This window comes from Amphiura filiformis, chromosome 12 (genome assembly GCF_039555335.1).
Source record: "Amphiura filiformis chromosome 12, Afil_fr2py, whole genome shotgun sequence".
In the NCBI taxonomy this organism is placed as follows: Eukaryota; Metazoa; Echinodermata; class Ophiuroidea; order Amphilepidida; family Amphiuridae; genus Amphiura; species Amphiura filiformis.
Genome location: NC_092639.1, coordinates 12,010,358 through 12,023,761, shown reverse-complemented (window position 1 = coordinate 12,023,761; position 13,404 = coordinate 12,010,358). Strand labels below are relative to the sequence as shown.

At 38.7% G+C, this 13,404-nt stretch overlaps 2 protein-coding genes across 3 annotated transcripts in view; one reads left to right on the top strand and one right to left on the bottom strand.

Moving 5' to 3' along the window:
• Positions 1 to 12,380, bottom strand: part of LOC140165797 (rho GTPase-activating protein 8-like) — a 43,212-nt gene extending 30,832 nt beyond the window's left edge. For both annotated transcript variants that reach the window (XM_072189119.1, XM_072189120.1), the window contains exon 1: positions 12,196 to 12,380. In XM_072189119.1, the coding sequence (XP_072045220.1) occupies positions 12,196 to 12,298 (103 nt within the window). In that variant the 5' untranslated portion in view covers positions 12,299 to 12,380. The remainder of the gene's footprint in view (positions 1 to 12,195) is intronic.
• Positions 12,381 to 12,963: 583 nt separating this feature from the next.
• LOC140165796 (mitochondrial glutamate carrier 2-like) overlaps positions 12,964 to 13,404 on the top strand; it is a 42,476-nt gene continuing 42,035 nt past the window's right edge. The window contains exon 1 of the mRNA XM_072189118.1: positions 12,964 to 13,284. The gene's annotated coding sequence lies outside the window, so the exon portion shown is untranslated. The remainder of the gene's footprint in view (positions 13,285 to 13,404) is intronic.

The window sequence follows — 13,404 nt, the reverse complement described above, 5'->3', positions numbered from 1 at the left end:
GGGCTGTGTGCAAAACTCACAATGACTTGACGTAAACACAATATTAAAATGGGGCGATCGAATGATTCGACGGACTCGGACATCGGGGAAAAAGGTAAATTGAACTGAGAATAATCATGGTCAAATTAAGTATTTTATTTTTAAATGAATACGGGAGTGTGTTTTTGTGCTCAGAGCATACATAATTCTGGTAATACTTTGCGTACAAGTACCCTTTCAACATAAGGTTGAAATTTACTCACGGCGATGGCAGCCATTGTTTACAATTGGGGAATTGGTAATCGGTGATCGAATCGGCAGATCAAAGAGGGAATTGATCGGTCAATCGGCCGATTCAGACAAGGACCTGATCGGTCAGACACTACTTGAATTCAGGCCTTGCTCTTTGATGCGAGCGATCGCTCTCGCTCGCCACAACTCAATTTCTAGCAAGCGATTTTCCACTCACCATAGACAATAAATATCGCTCGCTGCGAATCACCCAAATTGAATCTAAATTACATTCAAGTTTTAGCACTTCCAATGTATTCAATTTATCGTAATAAATTAGTCTTGATTTCTGAAAGACAGGATGTCAGCAGTGCCTAAGTGTGTCATACTGATTGCTTTTTCAGACCTAGAAAGTGATTCGACCACTAGCGAGTGATTCGACCACTAGCGAGTGATTCGACCACTAGTGAGTGATTCGATTACTCGCCTAGCATCAAGGTAGCGAGCGATTGACCACTCACATTTGAAATCTAGATGGCAAGGCCTGGAGTTGCTGAATTACCAGTGCAGTAGTTGTAGTCCTTGCCCCTATAATATAAATATTTTACTTGTCACCAACGCGCTATAATTTTGAGAAAAATGCAAAAATAGGCAAAGGCAAAAATTTTGCCAGGGGTGTACATGTAGTACCCCCTTAAATGTAGTTCAGGTAAATAAGAATTTTGTGGTTCAACTTGAATTGCTATTTCAGTTTTAAGAGTGGCTTCCATTCATTTTCTGGATACCACAGGGACTGTCTTTTGGAATTTGCAGGAGAGCATTAAAATAGCTCTTCTGGAGCATTCAAGGCTGAGTGGTTTAGAGCATTTACAATAGAATGTAAGGAGAGAATGGTCAACTAAGGAGAGCTAAAAATCACTCTCCTATTTCAGATTTAAGAAGAGCAATAGATTGAGAGGCTCTCACTCTCTCTCCTCAAAAGGCAGTCCCTGATACCAGATATTGCAATTTCTTGCTTAGGAGGTTAGATTTTCTGTTGACATTTGATAACCTTTTATATGAATCCAAAAAATGTCTTTTTTAAAATTAAGGGGGTACTACACCCATCACATTTTTTTGCAGATTTTTTGCATTTTGTGAAGAAATGAGAAGAAAAAATTGGTCAAAGTGGTACATGCAAAATTAAGGGGCAAATCTTGTCGTTCTATTGGTGGCATTGATATTAATGTAGCTTGCATGCTTTTAATGCTACAAGCCAAAGACAGGTACATCATGACCCCGTTACAAATTTGAGGATATATCTACAATTTCAGAACTGCCACCGTGAATCCACTTACACACACATATTTATCATTAATGGCAGACTCTAAAAGTACCAAAATATTTTTTTGGGGAAATGCATTAATTATGCACAGCTTTGAAAACACAAATATGCATCAATTTCATGTTATCAATGAAATTAAACTTATTTTTTCCCCTTCCAGATAACATTGATATGCAAAATTTGTGTTCGCAAGGCAGCATATTTGTTTCAGGTTTGATAAGGTTGAAATTAAAGAACAGTCAATGTTTTGGTTTTCAGTATTAGGAGAATTTTTGCTCAGTTTTCTGAGGAAATACGGGAAGCTTACGAAATATGATTTATAATGCATTGTAATGTGAATCGCTATGTTCACAATGATAACAGTTCAATGGAACAGGCTCCTGCTTCACGTTTAGTAACAGTTTCGTCACTTACCTGTAGCGCATGCTGATATCCTTCCAATTCAAGAAAATCCTATATAAATCCACGAAAAAAGGATGAAATTCACTGCTTTCGCTTGCCGAACACTTCCGCCATTGATTTAAATGATTTTGGTTTTTTCTAGCGTTTGGCGATTCGATACCATTTTGGTATCGGCTATTTTCCGATAAAATACTTTTATTTTTATGGAAAGTAGGCCTATTGAAAACAAAAATAATTATTCGAAAATTGAAAACAAATTTAAAAAAAACAAATCTTTCATTCTCTACATAAGCTTAGGAACCGGGCTTGAGGGGACTCAATAATTTTGGTGCAGGGCTGGACAGCCCCCTCCCCAATAATCCTAGGTGAACTTAAAAAGTTGTGATAAAATAGAGGGAAAGGGGGTCTTTGTGATCTATATTTTGCAAAATTTTCCGAATACAAGGGGGGGAACCCCCCTCCCGCACCCCGGTCTGGCCCCACAAAATTGTGTTCAAGTTTCAGCCCCCCCTCATGTTGAAAATCTTCCTAAGCCTATGCACTAGCGACTTCAGGTAGCGAATAAATTGTGTGGTAGGCCTAGGGACCGTTCACAAACACTTGGTAGGGGGAGCTGAAGCAAAAAATTTCATCACGAAAATTTTTCGGGCCACCCCCCTTTACAGACCTCAAAATTTCAGCCCCCCCCCTTTGACATGAAAATTATGGGTCAACCCCATAGAAAAGCATATAAACTGAATTTTCCCAGGGGAATTTGTGGTCATTATTTTAGCCCTCCCCCCTTAGGGGGGTCAAAACTTTTCAGCCCCCCCCCCCCCATCCTTTGCATCCACCCCCTCATAACAAGTGTTTTTGAACGGTCGCGGTCCCCTATACTATCTCGCAGCGACAGCTTTAATCATTCCAGTGGATTGTCTACAATGGTCTATGGGATATGCGCTCTAGCGGCACACCATGGCGGGCATTGGTGGCGCATGTACATGATAAAACAAAATTTAAGATTTTGTCAAAACAGGCGGTCCGTATTTCAGGGTGTGTTTGTTATGTTATATTCATTACAATTAGGTAAAAATTTCGATTTTGAAAATGTTACTAAATAACAATTAATTGTTTTCCTAATGTAACGTCACAATTTCCTAATGTAACGTCACAAAATAGCGATCTATCATTGACATAATTTAAAAGTGTATAGAAACTAGTTTACGCTAGGGATCTTCATTTCATACAATTTTTAACAACGCCCGAAGTTTTCGAGCATTGTATAAAAGTTGCAATGTTCGATTCCAAAATTGCAAATCTTTTACAAAATAGGCCTATTTTACAAACACCACGGTTATATGTTACGAAAGGTTTGAAACTATAGCCAATGTATTGGTTTTGTTTAATGTTTACAATTGATTTCAACACAAAAATTGTGTTAATAATGTTTTTAAATTGTCAACAGAAAGAGTCAGCTGATCATCGGGTTTTATGTTTTCTATTAACAAGAGTGGAAACAAAGGAACCCAAAGAATGTGCAAATTTATAAATTGACTTGGCTAGCATCTTAAAATTAAACTCTGAGTCAAGCTTTGTTAAAATTAAAAAGAAAGTTGTAACGTTGTTGCATCATGACCTTGTTGATTAAAAGTGGTGTTTGCTATACTGGTTTTATAATCACATGTGTTTGTGTTACGATTCGTAATCCCACGAAGAGTAAGTTAAGTTCGTTAAGGTTATACTAAACTTTGTAATGATCGATCCAGAATGAGACTGCATGTAGCCCCCTTTAAAATTATCTATTTCTGGAAATAAATATCGATGAGAGAGAAAAGCATAAACTACGTCTAAAAGCTGAAAGTGTACTGGTTATTATTATGCTTGAATTTACCACTTGGCTCAAAAAGAAATGTACTTTTCAAACATTTCAATTTTTTTCAATATCCGAGCATCAAGATTTTTGGGAACACGGCCATAATTTCTCAGTGGAAGTGGCGATTTTGTTGGGAACTACGACGACATTACAAACAAGTCAATAAAAGAATGTGCATATTCATTCTTGATATTGCTTGTCTCGATTTGTTTTAGTAAGCTTACATGTTTGCGAATTTGAAGTAAAATGGCCTCCACTTGTATGTCGTTTTGTAACCAGTAATAACAATTCCGTGCACGATTTCATAGACAAAATTCTGACCTACATTATTTCTATAAACCCTCTTCTATATGCAGGTGCTATTTAAATTTTTATTTCGATAGCAGAAAATTGAGATATTTGCTATTTTTCCGACTCGCTGCTGTCAAATTGTCTAGTTTCGCGATAAAAGATACAGCGAAATCAATTTTTTTTAGAACCATTTCACCTCGTTTGCTCGTGCTTTGAAGTACAAACTTCAAAATTGATATAGTGATTCTATATTTCAAGCTGCGTCATACTGTGTTTTTCTTACCTCTGATTGTCGCTGCTCAAGGCCAAAATTCAAATTTTTTGGACAAAAGTGACACTCTCATTTTTTTTAAACACGCTGTTTACGTGATCTGACGGGCTCTATTTGCCCGATAAAGTGGTGTTGCGAGTTTGGATTTTAAAATATTTAGGTATTTTCTAGCTTAAAATCTAGCGCCAATGAACCTGGTGCATGGGAGGGAAAATGTGGGGGGGTAGTTAGGGCGAAAAAAATGTGCACATTTTCATGCTTGCTGCGCTTGCAACAGGTTTAAGGTATGGGTATGGAAATTGGGGATCCCAAAAATTGGCATATAGGCCTAGGCCTATGCAAAGGGGTGGGGCACAGTTTTGGCAGGCCAAGGGGAGGGGCCACAAAATTTGGCAGTCCAGGGGGTGCGGACAAGCGATTTTTTGGCTGGCGAGACGGAGGCAAGCGATTTTAGCGTAGTCGCTTGGAAATTTTGGCTTATAATTAGTAGGCTAATACCGGTAGGCCTACTGATTGCACAGCCTTCGAGAAAGCAATTTTTTGGCAAGCGGGGCCGGGGAGGGAATAAATTTTGGCATGTCGAAGGAGGAAGAATGACTTTACCTAGCACACATTAAAGGGGCATTTCGTGATCCACAACCTCATACAACCCCATAGGCCTACGTCCTTTCTCACAAGTTAAGATTTTTATACCACTCATCCCGCTCTGGCCACATGTTTAGGCATTTTCACGCAGATCAATTCGTTAAGCAATGGAAAATATTGCCAAATTTGAATTTAGTTTTCAAAAGCCTACTCCCCATTAAAAAAAAACCCACTAATTTTGGGGATTAAAAAAGTTCTGTAAAATGAAACAAAAGGCTGCCTCAATCCTAATTAGGGCCTATTCATTTAAGGCCAGGCCTTCATTTCTGAAAATAGCGGGAGCTCAGTTAGTCACTGTACTCAGGAGCTTGACAAGGAGCTCAATTATAAATATCAATATTAAACCATAGGAGCAGCTCAATAAATGCCATTGGTAAAATTATTAGGCCTCACGATATTTTATTTGACTGTGATCCTATATACACTGTATATACCTTTAAAATTTCTAAAATCATGGAATTGAACAAGCTCTAAATTTCTCATCGTCCAGCATAACCAAGGGCAACTGGGGTGGGTGGGAAAGCCCCTAGCTATGGCCATACCCGTAGTGGCGGAACCAGAATTTTTTCGCGGGGCATGGGGGAGTGAATTTGAGCAGGGCACTTGGAAATCATCATTTTGCACTAAATTGCCATAAAAAGTGGAAAATTACATAATTGTGGGGATTTTGCCTAAAAACTGGGTGGGAAAGAAAAAATATTGGTGGAAATACTGCCCCCCCCCTCCCTAGCGGGCGCCACTGCATATCCATCCATGATGCTAGAATGACGGAAGTTCTGGCGCATGGAAATTCAATTTCAATATCACGAGTTTTTATCAGGGATTTTACCAAGGGAAGGCGATAGGTGTAGGATTTTGCTGATATACCAGGCAACCCGAGAAAGGAACTGAGGTGTGGCTAAATAAGGGAGTGTTCATTATAAATATTTTCCATTATCATACTTTCGACGCCGAGAGCATAATTATTTGAAGCGTACATTGAAAGAGAAACGCACATGTCTCTGATTAGCTCGGGATTAGCTACTGCTTGGCGCTGCGTGCTGGCCTGTTGTTGTCCCGGGTTGTTGTCGAGTGGAAATGGGAAATTTATGAATGAACTTCCGCAACTTTGCAACATCATCACGCATGGCGGCGTAGCTGGGATTTTTGAGGGCCCAAATCCACCAAATTTCCCACTGGGGCGGGGGCCCAAATAGACAATTTTGCCAGGCTTATTGATAATAATCGTATATGGTAGGCCTATTGAGCTGTAGGCCTATTGCATATCGTTTGGATTCCCCATCTCTCTGCCCCTCCTCTCACCCTCTCTTTTTTCCCCCCCCCTCTTTCCCTCTTTTTTTCCTTGCACGGGGGCGGGGGCCCAAATAGGCAATTTTGCAATTGCCCCCCCGGCAGCTACGCTACTGTCATCACGGTAGACACACGCTGTAGCCTACAACTACAAGAAAGGTTTACAGACAAATATAGGCATAGGTCTAGTAGGCCTATCAAAATGTTATATTTTTATATTTTCTGGTGGACTCATGGAGAATATCATGTCATGGAGGTCCCGGCGCTGGGTTGGGGGGGTCTCAAGGCATTTTGGTATGCCTACCCATGCTTGATTCCGGGAGGTTTTTAGCAGGCCCGACCATTTTTTTATAACACCTCGGGCGGGTCTCTTCAAAACATTTGTACCATGGGGACTGCAGTCACCCACATTTGGCCTAATTTGACGCTTTTTTAAGGGCACTTTTGCCAAAATGCGCCCAAAAGTTGGTCTTCGCTGTAAACCCACCCATCATAGTCGTTGAAAAGGTAGGCCTACTCCAAAACTGTGGCACATCCACGAACCCGAGGGAGAGACCTCCGCGGGTAAAAACACACCTCTAGCGATAGCGGGACCAGATTTATAATTTAAAATAGGCCTACATTTTGGAAGCCAGTCATCACGACAAAACGGGCCATGGTAGTGTTAATGGTATTAACACTTTGATTTTAGGCTTAAATGATGAGTGTAGGCCTATAAATTGCAAATTTGCACACACCCGGGGAACCTTCTCAAGTTGGTTTGGGTAAGGATGTGAGGCTGTGACTCCGAAAAAACTACGGTGCGATTTTAAACCAAATTTGAATAAAACAGACCCAAAATTGTATCAACTTTTGGACTGAAAGTTTTCGCAAATTTTTACTTTTTCGAGAAAATCATTGAAAAATACCATTCTTAAACCTAATTTTCAAGACACTGAGGGTCAATAAAATCATGGCTAAAAATGCAACAGAGTCTAAACTAAATGGCTGAAAATGCACCCCAAATCTGCCGCACATCCCCACGACACCGTATTTCACCTTATAGATTGGTCGCAATAAAATAGGCCCGAACTTATCCCAAATTATCCCCCGAAAAAATTTTTTTTGCAGGTGAGGTTGGAGTCTTATTATTTTTATTCTCAGAGAGGATAGGGGTTGATATTTTTAGCAGGGTACAGTTTGTCTTGTTTTTGTTTTGTTTTTTGACGTTGAAGTTCCAGATTCTTTTTTCATATATTATTATTCATTTATTATTTATACCCTGTACGTGGGGAAAAAGACACACGACAGCTACAGAGAAGCCACGAAAAAACTCCTGTGAAGTGCATGAAAATGCCCGAAAATGTGCCAACCGAAACACCCGAACAGGAAGATAAAATAAAAAACAAAACCAAAAACCCAGGAAATTTCCCGAAATAAGTTTCAAATTCTTTGTCCCCACTAAAATATATTATGAACACTCCCTTATGAAGTCTGCCCTCTTCCGGCTATTCTGGTAGTAGGCGTTGACAATTACTTTCATATTTTTGAAGCATGTTTGAACCCGATTTGTTCTCTATTCACATTTTTAACGTTGCAAGTAACATTTCAAGACCTATATTTGTGACAGGTATTTAATTATCTTGCTAGAGATGTGCCTAAAGTTGAAATTCAATATTTCGGATCGCAAAGATCGAGAGATATAAAGTTGTTGAATATCAGTTTAACACCATGGATCATATGGGCGTCTTATATGAACGATTATGATAGCTAAGCAAAATGGCTGGGATACAGGTTGTATAAATACTACATGAATATTCATGAACTATACAGATTCCATTCTTCTCTAATAATAAAGATGTCAATCACTCTCCTAGACGACAGTTGCTTGGCGCTTGTAAACAAATCGAATAATAGTTCTTGACAAGAGCTAAAAAAATAGGCTAAAAACACATTTTCACACATTTTTTTCCGGATTTTTTTTTATTTCACATGATAAGTAGACATATTTTCTTACGTATAAGGTAATAATATATTTTTTCTGGAGGTAAAGCCCTTCAACACTTTGTTTAACCTTAATGTGGTAGGCCTATATTACGTACCCCCATCCCCTCCCCCAACAAACACATTGACTCATTTTAGGCGCGGATGGCATGGGGCTGGCGGGCTTACAGGGAAAACTTGTCCACGGAAGGTTTCATGGACCGTCATTTAACAAATTTGCGGCTTTTTCAAACTAAAATTTTATACACTAATCACTGCTCAGTGCCAAAATGGTCCACAATCACTTCAATAAAGTTTTCATTTTGCACAAGTTTCTTACTTCTGAGGGGGCCACAGCCCCTCAGACATCCCCTGTGTCGCGCAAGGAGTCATCTTTGAGCCCCTGTGAAATTTTTAATAAGCCAATGAGTGGTCTACCCTGCTATAGGGGGTCACACCTGAACCTATATTGCCTACTAAAGGCAAAATAGATGATGTCTGACATCTAGTATGAAGAGGAGGGGGGGGTCAAAATGGGAATTTGTCAGGTGCGTTAGCACAAACATGCATTTTAGATCAGCATGGGGATGAGATACATTTTTTATGAGTCCAGAATCTGGTTATTTGGGTCAAAGACACCCTAGATTCCAATTTGTAGCCCTGTAGCTTACCCCTTGGGGAAGATATGGATGTCTAAACTCGGAAGAAATTATCGTCGCGACGCGAGTGAGCAAAAAGGAGGGGGTCTGAACCAATTTTCAATAGGCTGGTTCTCGGAAACGACAAGGAGTAGAGACCTACCGTTTGAAATGTGTTCATTTGGCACATAGGGCTATGATATAAGTGATTTAAAACAAAATCTGAGAGGGTGACCAGCCAACCTTTTGTGAAAACTAGGTGATTTGAGATGGACTGACCCAATAACTTTAAATATCCCTACGAAATGACACCAATTTTTATTTTTCATCTGTAAAAAAGATGATTAGTTTCACGGCACAAACTTCTAAAAAGTTAAATATGGTTAAATTGTGTGCAAGTTACTTTCACTTTGTGCAGGTAGATTTTCTATGTTACCTGCACAAATGCAAATGTAACTTTTTTCTGGTAAATCGAACACTTATGTGTCACAGTTTTTAACAAGCAGACATGGTTGATGACCCCTCATTTTTTTTAAAGTTAAAGGTCCGTAACCCGATCGACAGCATCATCCCCCCGATTTTTCTCATTGTTGATGAGTTTTTGGTATCATTTAATAGATTATATTTTTCTCATTATCATCCTGAAAAAAAAAATATGACGATCCAATTTGATGTATTTTCGGAGAAATCAAGAAACAAACAGGCTATACTGGTAACCACCTTCGACATTCTGGGTAGGAAAAAATGATTCCGTGAATAGGAGCCGTTTTACTCCCATGCCAATTCGCACAAAGCGGAAATAGTCCGAAATAATGAGGGCGCTATAATGATAAACGCTTAAAACAAAAATAAAGAAATACATAAGGGATGAAATAAATACAAAACAAGACCTTATCTTGTTAAGTATGATACGAGGAATATGAAAAAAAATATGAGAAAAAATGTCCCCCACTATAAAATTAATTTAAATTAATTAAAAATATTATAAAAAAACCCATTTTTTCATTTTAAAACAAATCCTAAAATAAAAGATAAGTGTAAAATGTACGTGATAATATACAAAATTAAAAGGAAATGTATCAGGGTCAAATGAAAATAAAAAGAACTAGACTTAGCTGTGGTCTAAGACCACGAACACAGCCGTGTTGTGACCCCTTAATCACCTTTGACCCCAAAATATATGAAAACCCGATAGACATTGGCTAATGTCAATGCACGTGTCCACGTGGCATCACGTTGCTATCCTTTTTGTGGCAGAAGGGGTATTTTGAAGGTATATCGTTTTATACCGGAAGTGACCCCTTACTGACCTTTGACCAGAAATGTGTGTACACCATATAGACACTGTGTTATAACAATGCATGCGTGCAAGTGGCGTTACTGTCCTACGTAATTTGTGGAAGAAGAAGCATTTTAAAGGTATTTCGTTTTATACCGGAAGTGACCCCTTAATGACCTTTGACCCCAAATAAAAGAATACCACATATAAACTGGGTAACCACAATTCATGTGTGAACATACCGTTACTGTCCTATGTTTTTCTTAGCAAATACAATTTTTTGAAGGTTTTTAGTTTTATACCGAAGTGACCCCTTAATGACCTTTGACCCCAAATCTGTGTACACCCCATAGACACTGGGTAATAACAATGCATGTGTGCAAGTGGCGTCACTGTCCTACAGAATCTGTGGAAGATGCATTTTAAAGGTATTTCGTTTTATACCGGAAGTGACCCCTTAATGAGATTTGACCCCAAATAAAAAAATACCACATACATTGAGTGACTGCAGATCATGTGTGAACATACCGTTACTGTCCCATGTTTTACTTAGCTAATAAAAATTTTTGAAGGTATTTCGTTTTATACCGGAAGTGACCCCTTAATGACCTTTGACCCCGAATCTGTGTACACCCCATATACACTGGGTAATAACAATGCATGTGTGCAAGTGGCGTCTCTGTCCCACATAATTTGTGGAAGATGCATTTTAAAGGTATTTCTTTTTATACCGGAAGTGACCCCTTAATGAGCTTTGACCCCAAATAAAAAAAATACCACATATACATTGGGTGACTGCTGATCATATGTGAACAAACCGTTACCGTGCTATGTTTTACTTAGCTAATAAAAATTTTTGAAGGTTTTTCGTTTTATACGGAAGTGACCCCTTAATGACCTTTGACCCCAAATCTGTGTACACCAAATATACATTGGGTAATAACAATGCATGTGTGCAAGTGAGGTCGCTGTCCCACGTAAGTTGTGGGAGAAGATGCATTTTTAGTTGAAATCACGTTTTTGACCCCTGTGACCCCTGCATGACCTTTGACCCCACGAGTTTCATGTGACATGTAGGGGCATAGTCAATGATCATTGTGACCAAGTTAGGTCAAAATCGATGTAAGCATGTGAGTGCTAGAGCAAATGTAATGGTTGACAGAAGAAGAAGAAAGAACCTGTAAGAAAAAGACACAGCCGTGACTAACGCCACGGCTGTGTAATGAGATATTTTGTCACAAGAATGATGAGCGTAGTGGTATGGCGAAGCAGTCACTCGACGGGAGTGTTGTTTCTGGATGCCGGACCACAATGCAACGTATTGGCTTACAAATTGTGCTAATTATTCACTTTTACACTGAAAATGTTCTCGTTTTCTCACATAGATGCATAATTAAAGGGGACAATATTTGAAATTGTATGTAAATTTGAAGACAATCCATATCCTAAACTGATAGGGTTACCCCCCTTTAAATAATCACCTTTTTAAACAAAATAATTTCAATGTGAAGTATCCTACTTGAAAATTTTGCGATCATGCCTAATTAACTATCGCGTGCAAATTTGAAGAGAGTTCTCGAGTACGGTAATTAATGCGAATGGTACACCAGAACGAGATTACATCACAGAGGCCTATGACTATGACTGAGCAGTGTAATACTAGACTAATAATAAATAATTTCATAATCATACATATACATTCCAAAACGCGGCGCCAGCTGAGCTTGCAGCGAACACAAACACAACAATTCACAAAATCAGAAGAATGAAAATTTGGGAATAAGGTTAGGGGCCTATTCATGGTCCGGCATAATCTATAAACTACTGAAAAATGTCATAAAAAAGAGGACGCTACCTAGGATCACTAAATAACCTTTAACTAATTTTCTTATATAGTATATAATCAAACAATTAGAAATTGTTATTGTAGACATGGTAGTAAATGTTGTGTTGTACATTTATTTATGCTGCCGAATTTTGAACCGAAACCAAAAAAAAATTCCTGTCTCAACTTGACAGTGGTTTGCTTACTTAGTCGGGCATTAGGCACCAGCGTATCATCGTCTCCATCTAAAGCCACTTCGGGCTCGTGGAATAAATCCGCATCTGGTGAGGTTGGTCCACTTTCATCCATCACAACTTCTGAATTAAAACACTCGCTAAAATGCTCACTGACTTGTTTTGTGGGGATCCTCTCACAGTCACTTCCGACATTTGCAAAATAATAATAATTGATTTTGGTCGATGATATCTTGCATCCGTTTCGCGTCTACCGACTCCGAGCGTGCTTCGTCTCTATTATATTCATTAAAGTAGTCATTTGTATACATAAATTAATTTTTTGGTGTTAAATTTACATTGAAAAAGTTATATTTATTATTTTATAGTTGACAAAATAATAAAGGGATAGTTGAATACCCAAACTGAATACAAACAAAGCTGAATGCTCAAAATAAAAAAGTTTAAGTTTATGGTGCTCAATATTTTTACTTTTAGAGTTTGAGTTTTTGGTGAAATTTTTATTCAAGTTTTCAAACATGATTTATCCGGGGAATACATAAAGATTTATCCTTCGCAAATACTAATCGCTCGTCGCTCAGCTATGGAGTATAAATTTAGATGATCGACATGATGGATGCAAGCAATCAATTCAACTGACATTCAGTGCAGTGCAAGGCTATCCCTGGCTGATTTAGACAGCTGCCAGATTGCAACAACCCCCTCTGCTGTGAAAACCGCGCGCTATGCATTTCAATCAGGTTGACCATGACCCCACAGTCATCACGTTCTCAGCTCACTGACACAAGAAATACGTCAATGAGTCTATACATGTGATGTACTATGTAACCGTGACTAAATTTGCACTGTTCTACTGTATTCATGTATTTGATTGATGATCTGTTCGTATCCGTATGTCAGATTTTCTTCTGGATACCGTGCTGATCATGCTGATGTAAACATTGAATGTAATGGTCCTCCTCATTTTTGTTGACATTTTCATATCAGGTTTTGCATGTTTGATACAAGTGAAAGTCTGAAGCAGTGAAGCCCGGCCCCAGCTCAGCTGTCATTGCCCGGGTACAGTCTGAACGTACTTGAACTATAGTTTTGAACTTGAAGGTAAGCCAGAGTTTAACACGTACATATGTAGTGTCCACTGTCCATGCATGGCTGCTGCCTTTCAATGCTTTGGATTTTATTTTTTATGGATTTTGAAGTGACGTGATCCACATTAGTTCC